Genomic DNA, 15,457 nt, shown 5'->3' with positions numbered 1-15,457 from the left:
TGAAATGATATGTTTTGACAGGGAGAATGAGGAGAGGCTTTTTTTTCTTGTCCCCTCTTGTTCTTTTGCAAATCATCTTAAATTTGTGTTCGTTGGTTGCCAACCTTTCTGCCATTAGAAACACTTTATTTACTCTATCAAACCTTTCAAAATTGTGAACAGTGCTGTCAAATCTTCCTGTGACCTTCTCTGCTCTAATAACAACCACCCCACGTAACTGAAGTGGTTCACCCTGGTACCATTCTCCTCTGCACTTTAAAGCTTTGATATCCTTCCTGAAGTGTGGTGCCCAGAAGTGATCACCGTTCTCCAAATGAAGGTTAACCAGTGTTTTATAAAGGTTTAACATAGCTCCCTTGCCCTTGTACTCTTCCTCTATTTATAAAACCAAGGATCTTGTATCCTTTTCATAACAGCCTCTTAACTCATCCTGCACTTCCAAAGATTTTTACTTTGTGCACGCCCTTAAAATGTACCATTTTGTTTTTATTACCTTGCCTCTCCTCATTTTACCTATTGAAATGTATCACTTCACACATCCCTACTTTACTGTTTATGTCCTCCCGAAAGCTTTTACTATCCTCCTCACTGTTCACTACGTTTCCAAGCTTCATGTCAGTTCTAAACTTTGGATCTATAACCTGTATGTCCAAGTCCAGGTCATTCATTTATGTCAAAAAGAACAATGGATCAAATCCTGACCCTTGGGGAATACCACTGTATACTTTCCTCTAGTCTGAAACAACTGTTCACCACGAGCCTGCTTCCTGTCCCTTGAACAGTTTTGCATCCACATATCCATTGCCGGTTTAATCCCGTGGCCTTCAAATTTGGCAACAAATGTATTATATGGCACTTTACCAAATTAATTCTGAAAGTCAGAGCACACATCAACTGCACTACCTTTATTAACCTTTTGATTAAATCGATCAAATCGGATGTAATTTGCTTTTAACAAATTGGCTGTAATTTATTAAACCTGTTCCAAGTGGCAGTTAATTCTGTCCCAGGTTAATGCATCAACGTTTCTCCATCACTGATGGCCTGCAATTGCCAGGTTTATCCCTCTTCCCTTTTTTGAACAAGAATGTAACATTTGCAACCCTTCAATCTACTTGTACCAATCCAGGAGGATTGAAAAATTGTGGCCAGACACTTGCAATTTCTACCCTAGCTTCTCTTGGCAATCTAGGATGCAGCTCACCTGGACTGGGTGGAGTTTCTCCTTTGAGCACTACCAACTTTTAATTATGTCCTCTTATCTATTTTTATTTTATTCAATTTCTCGATTTCCTCCTTTACTGTGATATTGGCAGCATCCTCTTTAGTGAAGACAGATGCAATGTACTCATTTAGTATCTCAGCTATGCCACCTGCCTCCATAAGATGATTGATATCTGTCCCTAATTTGGCTTCACGTTTTCCTTTGACTACATTTATGTTTGTAAAAGATTCTTATACATTCTTTGCGCCTCTTACCTCATTTTTCAGTTGCCTCCGGACTTTTTGTTTTCAGCATACCTCACTACTGAATTTGAACCCAGCATTTATTATACTCTTTATTTTTCTAATTTATTTTAATCTCTCTTTAGTTATTTGGGGAGCTCTGGGTTTAGATGCCTTTTCTTTCCCCATTATGAAAATTTCTAGTCTGTATCTAAACTATCTTTTTGAAGACCTCCTATTGCTCATTTGTTGTTTTAGCTGCCAGTTTTTGATTCCAATCCACATAGACCAAATTTATTTTCAAATCACTAAAAATAACCTGGCACTAGTTGAATATTTTCAGATATGATTTTTCCCTTGCTCTTTTCCATAACTACTGTAAAATTGATATTGTAATTGTTGTTTCCCAAATGTTCTCCCATTGAAAGATGCTTTATTTGTCCCACTTCATTCCCTCACTTTATAGTGGAATGAATTCTTCACATCAAGTGAACTATTTTGATCTAATTTAATTGATAATCTCTTGTAAGGTTCGGAACTTCATTAGGTTTAAATGTGATCTATTGCATTTTCACTTCATTTTACTCAGCAGTCAATGTGAGATTTATATGACTTCATCAAAAGCAACCATCAGCAATGGATGCATATAAACATATTCCTGTATTTTGTTGTTAACGCAGGCATAATTATAAACTAGAGTTGTGGGGTGAAAATGAACAGGCAGATATTAGACAAAATTTTTCATAATTTTTAAGTTGGGAAGCAATGTTATTCTTAGCTAAATTACAGTTCAACATGTGCCCCTTCCTTGCCTTGCCTGGTGGTAGGCTGATACGATTAGGAAAAGATCATTGGTGAGCTAGCTCCATTCTCACTGAACAATAGTGCACATTTCCATAAGGGGTCTTTGGAAAGCCTTCAGGGGCAGCCAACTTGTCTGAAGTTCACCTTTCAAGCCTGGGGAGCTGAGGTTAATTGCAGTGTTTCTGCCACTACCCCTGTTAAGACCAGCAAACAAATTCCAGAATGGGTATCAAACTGACAACTTGCTAACCTTTATTGATCGATTACTGGATGAACTTGCTGAACAATCGGGGAATGTGCTGACATCTTCCATAATGATGTTGATTGACTACAGTAACGTGGCAGTTTGAACACCTAACCTATTTGGCTAATGAATATGAAAATGTTTGGTGCAGTAGACCCATGCCCGACTAAGGAAGTGAGGAGGGAAATTGGAAGTCATTTTGCTCCACTTCTGTAAATTGAATTTACAGATTTAATAAAAATCTTCATAATCCTGTTTGGATTTTCAAATGCTTTGTATAAGATTCCATTTTCTGTGCTCCAGTTTTGCCCAGGGACCAGAGGAAGAACACGGTATTTGACATCCACAGGGGCTGATGGGACAATCTGCTTTTGGCAATGGAATACAGAGACCGTCAAATTTAAGTAGGTTTCTTGAGAAGTATATCTGCTGCTGCTTTGTTGACAATAATCCACTGGCTTTCATTTGCAACTTCTGCTATTTATTGATTTAGAAAAAATACTGTTTTTATTCATACAGCTTCTAGTTCATGCTTTTATCACTGCTGCGCATTTGTGAATATAACTTATATGGCCTGTTGAATGAAGTTACCAGTGCACCGTGCCTTTTGCTAAGTCCATGGGCCTACCCGATGCTGGAATTACATGCTTGAATGATATTCGTCAGCCCTTGTGCCTGACATTAGTTTTATGTTTTATTTATCCAATCATAAGTAATAGGTAATCTCAATATTCTTTCTACATATGTATTGGCATCTCATTAACATGGCAGAGCACTAATGGAAACATGATATTTTATGTATTAAAAATGAGCTGTTGCAAGTTTCTCCCCCTCTTTCGATGATGAATGGTGAGGGTGGAAAAACCAAACATGCCTGTAGCCAACAAGCTCATTCTGGAGAACTACTCTTAAATCGTATGTCTTAATTTTCCCAGTTTGTGAGCTTCCTGACTTTTTTGCATCTACTGGAACAATAAAAAGATGCGTTCAAATAGTTGTTTCAGGTTTCCTGCATTAAAGCTGATCAACACTGTAGGCATAATTTTTCTTTGTGGTCACAAAAACAAATTCTCATTAACTTTGCAGAGCAATAAAGTGAATGATAAACAAACGCTTCTACTCCCATGCCTTCGCACTTGGATATGTAGGCATCCAGTTGCTATCTAATTGCAGCAAAATGAAAATTACTGGATCACACTCCTTTTGTGTGGTACTTAAAACAATTACATCTCATCATATCCTCAACTTCACAGGCCACTAATTGTAATTTGCAGTTAGTGTTAATGAAGACAAAATGTTATGGCCATTCCCACAAACAGCTGATGGGATGAAAGAGGAATGTTGGCTAGGAAGCTGGGAAGCTAACTGCTCTTCATCAAATAGATATGAATCTTTTATGCCCACCATAACGGGCAGATGGAGCCTTGGTTTAATGTTGCATTTGAAAGACCCGTTCGTACATAGTACCTGAATGCATAGGAATTTCTTGGTGGTAATGTAAATTTCATTTGCTAATGCTGTGACTTGCTTTGGATTGAAATTAACGCTCTTATTTTGCAGTGAACATCCGGTGAAATTTACAGACAGATCCAGGCCAGGAAGTCAAATTTCTTGCTGCTCTTTCAGTTCTGGTAAGTTTTTCTTCCAGTTTCACTGGGAAAGAGAACTCTTTCTGAGTTCCTGCCCTCAACACCACACTCATAGCCAGAGCAAAGGAAGAGCTAGAGACTATGGCAGGCCTAGACGAAATGGACAATGAGTCTTTTGGACTAAACATAAATGAGGGAAAAAAACAATGTTATGGCTGTACATGAGAATGGGAAAATGAAGATCGAAAGCACCTAGGTAGAGGCAGTGGGCAAATTGGCTCGATGATAAACGCCAAAGTTACATCCAAGAATAAAATCCAGGTTAGATTAGATATGACAAGAGGTGTGATCAGTGACTTACTTTTGGACTTCCAGACACTAATTATCAGCAAGCATGAAGCTGAAAAACATCTAGTACAGTCATGTGGAGTGTTGTACTCTATGGTTGAGAGGTGGACTCTAAAGAAAGAGGATGAGAGGAGGATAACAGCTATTGAAATGTGGGTAAGGCAGAGGATGTCAGAATCAGCTGAATGGGCAGGAAGACAAATGAGCGGGTTAGATCAAGAGTAGAAGTTCAGGAATCGAAAGGGTTGCTAAGCACAATTAGAGAGAGAAAGATAGCCAAGTACAGAGATTGGAACAAAAGACCCGTCAGCCTTGTCTTGACAACAATTGGAGGAGAAATTGAGGGTAAAATAGAAGAGGAAGAAGAAAAAGCGGTTGGGTGGATAACATTAAGATGTGTACTGAGCAGCTTGAAGTAAACCAGAGAAGAACCAAACTGTCAACAGTCTACTAAAGCTGTGGTAACAATGCATGAACGAACCGGTCCCACCCTTTCCACCCACTTGCTTACTTTCTCTCCTCCAGCTGCCCCTCGAGGAATGAATAACCCAAATTATGCTAACTAGCTGTGTTTAACTATGCCTTTCCTAGCTGAAGGAAAACTAATTGGTCTAAAGTCACTGATATTTGATTGCAGTGATTCCTAATTATTTGCAAGGACACCCGAAACATTGACTGCATTGCAGGTTTAAGAACATAAGAAATAGGAGCAGTAGTAGGCCATTCGCCCCCTCAAGCCTGCCGTGCCATTCAATAAGATCATGGTTGATCTGCCTCTTTCGTGCCAGCTCCTCGTAGAATTCAACTCCCCGATATTTCAAAAATCTATCTACCTGTTCTTTATATATTTTCAGTGATTTAGCCTCCATAACTCTCTGGGATGGAGAATTCCAGACATTCGCTACCCTCTGAGAGAAGAAGTTCCTTCGCATCTCAGTTTTAAATGAGTGTCCCCTTATTCTATAAATATGGGTGGAATTTCCCATGCCCACTGGCAGTGGGCGTGAGGTGGTGTGTGCGGACAATATGGCACGATTGGTTTCACGGCGGCGGGAAGGCAGGTCATGATCATCCGCTCAGGCCACCACCGACAGGCCACGTTTCCCACCAATGGTCGTTGGGGAGCACATTGTAATGCATCAGCACACCGTTAAAAGGCCATCCCACCTGGCTCTTGGACCCCTGCCGGATCATCTGTCCATGTCGGCAGGAAAGCACGTTGACGTGTTTCACAACAGAACATAGGTGACGTGCACTTGGCGGCCTTCACTTTGGGGGAACTGGAGGTAAGTAAATAGCATTGTTCTGCAGAGCTTGTCAGGGTTGCCTATTGCTTTACAGGCTTCAGGGGCACTGGGGGGAACGGGGTGAAGTGCTGCCCTACCATGGAGGCAACTGTTGTCCGGAGGGTGGGGGGGACGCGCTCTCTGGGGGCAACTGCTGCCCAGCCTCGGAGGTGACTCTTGTTGGGGGCGATGTCCAGGGGCAACTGCTGCCCAGCCTCTGAGGCGACTGTTGTTGGGGTGGGGGGGTTAATTGCTGTCCTGGTGTTGGATCCCACGCACGCGAAATTGAGTTGGGGGGCAGGGTAGGCGAGGGAAGTGGCCTCGCATTAGGGACACCTGTATAAACTGACCGTTCCTCTACAACTGAGACAGTTCAGGCGCAGCCACAGTGATATTACCCCACCTTGCTCCCCGCGCCCGGCACAGACAGTGAGTCCACGACCACTTTAGTGGACAGCGGAGCAGTTGCGTGCACACGTTGTACAATCCCTTCGTCAACGCTGACCATGTAGTAGTTACTGCTGGAGGTGCTCACAGCCCCTTGCAATCTCAGCACTCCAGTTTGGAACAATCTCCCCCATGTCGCAGTCAGACAGGGCAGCCATAAGTGCACTCATCTGTGGCCATCCAAGGGGTGGCCAGGACTCTTCTGGGGAAGCGTTAAGGGGCCGTCTCACAGGGCCAGGAAAGGTGCTAAGTACACCCATGCTAACCATGTCTCTCTTTCATGCTGCAGGAGGACCACATCAGGAGCATGGAGCCTTGTGACCTAGCTGTATGCCTGATGGCCTACAGAGAGTGGAGAAGAGGGAGGAGAGAGCAACTGAGGCTCCTGGCCGTGCAAAGGCAGGAGCATCGACCTTGGGAAGAAGGGGCTGCTGGGGCTCCCACACACACTGCCCAGGAGCAACAGCAAGCCATGGCTGGTCGGCACCTAGCGGCGCCCAGGCTCTATGGACGCCGCCTGTCATTCCTGCAGATGACCGAGAACCAGTAGCTCCAACGACTGCATATTTAGTGACCTGGTCGCTCACATCTGCCACTTACTGCAGGACTTGATGCCAAGGGGTCATGGAGGGCATCCACTGCCAGTGGCTGTGAACGTGACCTCGGCGCTCAATTTTTATGCTAGTGGCTCCTTCCTACAGGTGACCTCTGTAGGATATCACAAGCCGCCACCCACGAATGCATCCGTGAGGTCACGGATGTCATCTTCTGGAGGGCGCACAACTTTGTGCATTTCACCGGGGGCTGTGACAGCCAGGATGCAAGGACCATTGGATTCTCCCGGATCTCAGGATTCCCACAAGTGCAGGGCGCGATTGACTGCACCCATGTGGCGCTCAGGTCTCCGTCGCCATACACGGTGGACTACATCAATCGCAAAGGATTGCACTCACTGAATGTGCAGCTGGTATGTGACCACCAGAAACACACAGTGTGCGCAGTTTCCAGCAGCAGAGCGATGGTATAATGAGGCTCATGCTGCAGCTCGCAACTTGGTGGAGCAGACCATCGGGATGCTGAATATGATGTTCCGGTGCCTGGACTGGTGGAGCCCCACAATACAGTTTGCAGAGTGTATCACGCATCGTTGTCATCTGCTGCACCCTTTGCAGCGCCAGGTTGTAACATAGAGACAAGATGCCTGAGGAGGAGATAGAGGAGCTGCATGTCTCCTCCGATGAGGACGCCGACGGGGATGAAGCTGAGCAGGTGTTCTGAGGTGACAATGACTGGGAGGAGGCCTTCGTAGCTGCTCGATTTGTGGAGGATGATGATGACATGCACTGAGGTGACCCCCATACATCCTCACATTGCATTTGTGAATGTTTGACTCCAGTCTGACTTATGGCAGTGCAAATACCCTCTGTGAGAATGCTCCTGTCATGGATATGCAGTGAAGGCTCTAATAGTCGCTCGATTGCAGGAGGATGATGACGACATGCAGTGGGGACACTCCATAAATCTTCACATAGCCTCTGAGAATGCCTTGACTCCTGCCTGGCCGAGGGCAGCTGGCTTGTGAACTGTGATCAGGGTCATATTCACGCAGCCATGAAACTGGAAGCTCTGATGCTTTGTCTGCCTTCAGCACTTGAGCCCTTAAGGAGCTAGAGCACAGCATCAGTGGTCACAGATGCTGAAGAGATGGGGGCCAGCCCCACCTTTTAAAGGTGCTGAGAGCACACAGAGAGACTTAGAGATCTCTGTGGCGCCTGCCCACTACATTCTGGCAGCAATGACGAGCACTGCCAATGTGTAGGCATCAGTGATATTTCCAGGGAGTGTGAGGCCTGACCATCACTTTGGTGTGAAGGCTGGACCGAGAAGAGGCCCCGGACCGAGACACCTGCCTTTATCTTGTGCAGAAAGGTTTCACATCTGAGTGACAAGAACACTGCCCATCAGAACAAGGAGCCATGGCGGAGAGACATTCTTCGGAGTTTATTGACAGTAGTGAGCAGTATGTACAAGTGATTAATGCCTATGCCCAGGCTATGCAACTAATTCTCCTTGGGAGGAGGACCTCCTCATGAACCTGCTCCTGGGCCTGGCCAAGGCAGCCATTAACGGGTCCAGGCAGCGGGCGATTGAGGGGGTCGTCCGACCTGACTGTCTACCCCTCTTCCACGGCTACGTTCGCGCCCGGGTGTCCTTGGAGAGGAGCACGCGCTGCCTGCCAGCACCATCGAGGCCTTCCATGCCCGGCGGGCACCGTGGGGACTGGGGTGCTTTATTGACCCCTTTAATAGCGTTTTGATTTGATGTTTGTAAGTTTCCTTTAAATTTTGTCTTTGATTTTGCAGTTCCTTAATTTAGGGGTTGTGTTTATTTTGTCCCTCATTTTGTTAATTTTGTTTAATTGGTTGGACTCAAAAGAGTTAATTCTCCTTTATGTTCCTAACCATGCTACTACACCTTGTTGCTCCCCGGACATCCACAGCAGAGGTGGAGGCAGCCTGCTGACTGCGACGCCCAGTCTGTGATGACTTTGGCAGGCGTCCTCTGGAGGGCTGAGACTTGGAGGGCCCTAGCCTGCTTTCGGGGTCGTGGCACCCTCCTCGGCCTGTAGAGCTGGAGCTGCTGAGGTCACAGGAAGAGGGGAATTGGATTGGCCAGACACACTCGGAGTCACCTGGATGTCATAGAGTTATACAGGTCAGAAACAGGCCCTTCGACCCATTGTGTCCATGCTGGCCATCAAGCACCTACCTATTCTAATCCAATTTTCCAGCACTTGGCCCGTAGCCCTGTATGCTATGGCATTTCAAGTGCTCATCTAAATATCTTTTGAAATGTTGTGAGGGTTCCTGGCTCCACCCCCCCACCCCTCTCAGACAGTGTGTTCCAGATTCCAACCACCCTCTGGATGAAAAAATGTTTCCTCACATCCCCTCTAAACCTCCTGCCCCTTACCTTAAATCTATGCCCCCTGATTACTGGCACCTCCACTAAGGGGAAAAATTTCTTCCTATCTATGCCCCTCCTAATTTTGTATAATTCTATCAGGTACCCCCTCAGCCTTCTCTGCTCTAAGGAAAACAGCCTTAGCCTATCCAGTCTCTCTTCATAGCTGAAACGCTGCAGCCCAGGCAACATCTTGGTGAATCTCCTCTGCACCCTCTCCAATGCAGTTACATCCTTCCTATAGTGTGGCGACCAGAACTGCACACAGTGCTCCAACTGTGGCCTAACTAGCATTTTATACAGCTCTAACATAACCTCCCTGCTCATATATTCTATGCCTCAGCTAATAAAGGCAAATATCCCATATGCCTTCTTAACCATCTTATCTATCTGTGCTGTTGCTTTCAGGGATCTATGGACATGTACACCAAGTCCCTCTGAACTTCCCAGGGTCCTACCATTCATTGTGTATTCCCTTGTCATGTTAGTTCTCCCAAAATACTTCACCTCACACCTCTCGGAAGTAAATTCCATTTGCCACTGCTCTGCCCATCTTACTAGCCCATCTCATCATCCTGTAATCAAAGGCTTTCCTCCTCACTATTAGCGACACCACCAATCTTCAGGTCATCTGTGAACTTACTGATCATACCTCTTATATTCGCGTCTAAATCTTTAATGTACACTACAAACAGCAAGGATCCCAGCACCGATCCCTGCAGTACACCACTCATCACAGGCTTCCAATTGCACAAACAACCTTTGACCATCACCCTCTGCCTCATGCCATTAAGCCATTTTTGGATCCAATTTGCCGAATTGTCCTGGATCCCATGGGCACTTGCCTTCTTGACCATTCTCCCATGCGGAATCTTGTCAAAAGCCTTACTGTAGTCCATGAAGACTACATCAACTGCACTACCTTCATCTACACAACTAGTCATACCCTCTCAAAATTCAATCAAATTTGTTAGAAGTGATCTCTCCCTGACAAAGTTATGCTGGCTACCCCTGATTAATCCCTGCCTCTCCAAGTGGAGATTAATCTTGCCCCTCAGAATTTTTTCCAATAGTTCCCCTACCACTGATTTTAGACTCATTTGGCCTGTAATTACCTGGTTTATCCTTAACTACCTTTCTTGAATAATGGTACTACATTCACTGTCTTCCAGTCCTCTGGCACCTCTCCTGTGACCAGGGAGGATTTGAAAATTAGTGTCAGAGCCCCTGCAATCTCCTCCCTTGCCTCACAGCAGCCTGGGATACATCTCATCAGGGCCTGGGGATTTATCCACTTTTAAGCCCGCTAAAACCATTAATATCTCCTGTCTTTCAATGCTAATTTGTTCAAGTATATCACAGCCCCCCTCCTGATTTCTACACCTACATCATCCTCCATCGTGAACACTGATGAAAAGTAATAATTTAAAACCTCAGCTGTGTCCTCTGGCTCCACGTACAGATTGCCACTGTGGTCCCTAATGGGCCCTACTTTTTCCCTGATTACCCTCTTGCCCTTAATATATTTTTAAAATGCTTTGGGATTTTCCTTTATCGTGCCCACCAGTGTTTTTTCATGCTCCCTCTTCGCTCTCCTAATTACTTTAAGTATCCCCCTACACATTCTATACTCCTCCAGGACCTCTGCTGTTTTCAGTGCTCTGTATCTGTATCAGCCTTCCTTTTTTTCCCTTATCCAATCCTCTTTCTCCTTTGACCTCCAGAGTTCCCTGGACTTGTTGGTTTTGCCCTTTGCCTTTATAGGAACATGTTGGCCCTTAACTGTCACTATTTCCTTTTTGAATGACTCCCACTGGTCTGATGTAGACTTTCCTACAAATAGCTGCTCCCACTCCACTTTGGCCAGATCCTATCTTATCATATTGAAATCAGCCTTCTCCCAATTCAGGACCTTTTAATTCCGGTCCATCTTTGTACTTTTCTATAACTACCTTAAATCTTATAACATTATGGTCACTATCCCTGAAATGCTCCCCTACTGACGCTTCTACCACTTGCCTGGCTTCATTCACGCCAGTATTCAGCCAATTCAATTCACTCCACGTGATATCAAGAAACCGCTGGAAGGCACTGGATACTGCAGAGGCTGTGGGCCCTGACAATATTTCAGCAATAGTACTGAAGACTTGTGCTCCAGAACTTGACGCGCCCCTAGCCAAGCTGTTCCAGTACAGCTACAACATTGGCACCTACCCAGCTATGTGGGAAATTGCCCAGGTATATCCTGTACACACAAAGCAGGACAAATCCAAACTGGCCAATTAGATGGGAACACCACCACCTAGAAGTTCCCCTCCAAGTCACTCACCATCCTGACTTGGAAATATATCACCGTTCCTTCACTGTCGCTGGGTCAAAATCCTGGAACTCTCTTCCTAACTGCACTGTGGGTGCAAATACACCACATTGGCAGCAGCGGTTCAAGAAGGCAGCTCACCACCACCTTCTCGAGGGCAATTAAGGATGGGCAATAAATGCTGGCCCAACCAGCAAAGACCACGTCTCGTGAACGAATTAAAAAAAAATTCTCTAAGATCCAATATTTGTAGGACTTTTTATGTGCTGGCTCAAAAAGCTCTCCTGGATGCACTTTAAGAATTCCAATGGATGGGCCTGGAGTGTGAACCTCCTGACCCTCCTCCCTATGGGTGTCTGGGGGCCCCAGGCTGACTCCTTGAGGAGCAGGAGTAGCTGGAGTGAAATCAAGCTGCCTGGCACCCCTCTCGTGTACACACTTTCGGAGGCCAACTATGGTATCAGCGATGGAGCTGAGCCCGCACAGCAGTGCAGGATCGAAGTCCTGGACCAAGGTCTCCATGGCGGCTGCCATCCTACCAGTGTTGACCTTGGTGTGTTGGCATGCTGGCACTATCACCTCAGTCTGAAGGTAGACGCACTCCTCCATCGTGCCTTGCAATCTGAGGAGTGCAGCGGACATCCCTCCCTGATGTTCCCGAGCTTGTCTTTGTAGCTTCAGCAACTATGACATGACCGAGTCCAGATGCTCAGTCTGACTCGGATTCAGAAACGTTCTGGCCTCCAGCAGTCCTCCAAGTGCCAGGGACCTGGGAAGTCCCTGCTGCCTTCCACTGTGGATCAGACAGTGTGATGTGCTCACCAGATTGTAATCCCGGGGCTACTCTAAAGTTAGGTGCCACCGAGGTGTGCCCCTACACTGGTGGAGGGTGTCGGTGAGCGTTGTGACGGGACTTCAGGGAGGGTGCCTCCAGATTCCTCTTCAGAGGTTCCTTCGTGGCTTGGGTTTGATTGGAGGCCCTGGGTCATGGACCCTGTTGGCTGTTCCTGGATGTAACTGCAAAAGCTAGTTCATGGCAGTAGCCTGTGAAACAGGACATATCACTCATGGCATGGTTGTCTGATGGATGTTGCACTGCTGGATCCTCACTTGGTAGAGCAGCACTGACCTCACCATCAGCACAGGACCGGTCCAGATCGTGGCCGGCTAGCTGGATGGCTCTGTTTTCAAAGTCCATGAGGACCTTGATCTTGGCATTCTGCCACCGGTCTGCGACCTCTCTCTCTTGTGTGCCAGCTTGTCCTGCATGGATAGAGATGGAGAAAGAGTAATCAAGATGCCTGCCAGGCCAGATAAGTATGCCTGGCCTGTGTGGATGGTGAGTGGTCCCATGGATGGGATGCGGACAACGAAGGTGTGTGTGTGAGTGTGAAAGCTGATGTCCCTTGAACTGGCAGTGAGTGAGGGCCCTGTGCATGTGTGATGGGTTTGTGAATGTGAGAGTTGAGTGATGAAAAGAGTGACTTACCTGGCGGAACGGAGGAGATCATTCATCTTGCAGCACTGGGTGGCTGTCCTCTTCTGAAGGGTGTTGGCGCTGACCACCACTGCCACTGCCTCCCAAGCCGGATTGGTCATGTTGCTACCCATCCTGCGGCCAGAGCGGGGGTACAGTACATCTCGGTGGGCCTCCACGGTATCCAGCAGTCACTCAAGGGACCTGTCGTTGAAGCGGGGGCTGCAGTCTTTTTTTCCTTTGCTGGCCATGTCTTTTGTTCAGCAATGGTGAGCTGGAAGCAATGGGCGCTGCGCTTGCGGCTGGACTTTAAACATGGCGTCTGGTGTGATGCGGCAGCGAGGTGATGGCTGGCGGGCGAATGAGAGCCTGCCTGCCGTGGAAACAGCGTATTTCCTGGGAGTGCATAATAAAAAGGCAGGTTTGGGACGATTCCGCGTGAAAACCCTCCAAGCGGCCGGCAGGTGAAACATTGTTTTGCCCGCCCGCTACCGCACTTAGGGCAGAATATTCCCAGATTTGCATTATGTTCCCTAGTTCGAGATTCCCCCACTAGTGGAAAAATCTTTTCAACATTTACCCTGTCAAGCCCCCTCAGAATCTTGTATGCTTCAATAAAATCACCCCATATTCTTCTAAACTCTAATGAATAAAGGCCTAATCTGTTTAGCTGTTTTTGACCTGTACTATTCCTTGTTCTGCTTGCCGTAAGCCTTGAAAGTGCACGTAAATAAATCTTTTCAGCATAGTTGCCAAATGCCATACAGTGACATTTGTGTAGAGAGATCAGAGTTCAAATTCCAACCCTCCTGGATTTCCTTTGGTAAGCTGTCTAACTAAGCTGAGCTGTTTAGTATGATACGAAGGAAGGGGTGGCACATACTGGGCCAAAAGAAAGGAGGAATGAGACCTATTACTGGACATTTTAATTATCACATTGGGAGTGACAGTGATTGGCTAAGTGATCCAAGAAATAGAGATAACCTAAGCATAACAGCTTGTGTTTTGTGACTTCTGTGAGTGATCAGAGCACCTGGGAATGGGAATAATTCAAGCTTTAAAAAGAGTAAAAATGAAGACAAATGTGAGCACTTCATATGAATATCAATGTTATTATAGGATTAGGATTAGAATGGGAATAAGAATCTTCGTTCAGATCATTTGATGTTTTGCTTAAACCTTTTTCATTGCAATTATAGGCGGAATGTTCATAGCAACTGGCAGCACAGATCATGTGATTAGGGTTTATTACTTGGGTTCTGGTTCACCAGAGAAAATTTCTGAGCTGGTGTCACATACGGTAAGATGCTGAACAGTGAGGTAATTCTCACAAATTGTTACTTAACAATTTGTTTTACTAAGATGCCTGAGAGAGAATCTTCTCACTCTGTTTTCCCCCTTTTATTTTTTTAAATAAATATTGCACAAACCATGAAAATAATTTAACTTGACCACACCAGTTTTAAAAGGTAATTTAGGAATAATTTAAAGAAGTGATTGCAATTGTGAGGGAATTGAATTGACAGCGCATCTGCTCATATAGTTGCGTGAACTGAGGAGGAGATTTGTTTAAATTTTGCACCTCATTTCAACTCCTTCAGATCAGGTTATTAACTGTGGTTCTGAACTGCAACATTGTCAAGCAGCAGTGTTGAGCTTTAGTATAAATCCAGAGCCGGTATGTTACCCAACTTTGAAATGAAGTGAGACCCCCTTCTGCAAGCTATCTTGCTGTACTCAGCTCTGTATGAGGTTGGAGATTGACTCTGTATTTACAGTACAACTTTATCACCCTTCTAAAGTCTGCACACAATTATAGTGTGCAACCTTACTGTTGCAAAATAGTTTCTTCTTTTAACAATGTTGCATTCATTGGGCTGGATTTATATTCTGGGGTCGGGACCATTTCTGGATCCTGTCCTTTAATCACATCAATGCCTGAGGCCATTCATGATTTTTGACGAGTTCACTGATTAATGGCCAGAGTGAGTGATTACAATCCAGTTAATAATGGCAGACAGGTTCCCTAGACTGGAGGACCAGCAGGAGGCCCTCCAGCAATGACAGATTGGCAGTCCCACTGTCAGAGGTGGGAGCTTCTTATATGAATAGAAAAGAAAGGACACCTCAAGATGGAGGCGTCTGAGTTTTAAGCAGCTAAAAATATATGTTGTCACAGCTGCCAGACCATTATGGTAGAGGAAGAGCCCCACCAGAGGGTGACCTGTGACTGCAGTAATCTCAGCTGCACTTATCCTTCTCCATCTCCATGTGTTTTATGGAGCACTGTCCATCCTCTCCCACTGTGGTTTTAGGCACACAATCATATCATTTGACTGAATGAAATGTGTGCTGTCATGGTAGGTTTTGGGAATGTACGTTATTTTTTGACAACAGTGATTTAAGGACGAATATTTAACTGTTGGTTCATACAACCTACTTTAAATATAAGTAACTTGAGAATTAAAAGATCTAATAGAGTAGAGATAATGTTTTGGCCGTACCGGTGGACAAATGTCTTTTGCAGTCTGATGG

At 45.5% G+C, this 15,457-nt stretch overlaps 1 protein-coding gene across 4 annotated transcripts in view; it reads left to right on the top strand.

The window, feature by feature from the left end:
* The window catches only part of LOC144683841 (bromodomain and WD repeat-containing protein 3-like), a 113,629-nt gene that overhangs the window by 12,906 nt on the left and 85,266 nt on the right, over positions 1-15,457 (top strand). For all 4 annotated transcript variants that reach the window (XM_078547324.1, XM_078547323.1, XM_078547322.1 and 1 more), the window contains exons 9-11: positions 2,798-2,898; positions 4,055-4,125; positions 14,122-14,222. In XM_078547324.1, coding sequence (XP_078403450.1) covers positions 2,798-2,898; positions 4,055-4,125; positions 14,122-14,222 — 273 coding nt within the window. The remainder of the gene's footprint in view (positions 1-2,797; positions 2,899-4,054; positions 4,126-14,121; positions 14,223-15,457) is intronic.

This window comes from Cetorhinus maximus, chromosome 8 (genome assembly GCF_964194155.1).
Source record: "Cetorhinus maximus chromosome 8, sCetMax3.hap1.1, whole genome shotgun sequence".
In the NCBI taxonomy this organism is placed as follows: domain Eukaryota; kingdom Metazoa; phylum Chordata; class Chondrichthyes; order Lamniformes; family Cetorhinidae; genus Cetorhinus; species Cetorhinus maximus.
This window is presented reverse-complemented; position numbering and strand designations above follow the sequence as displayed.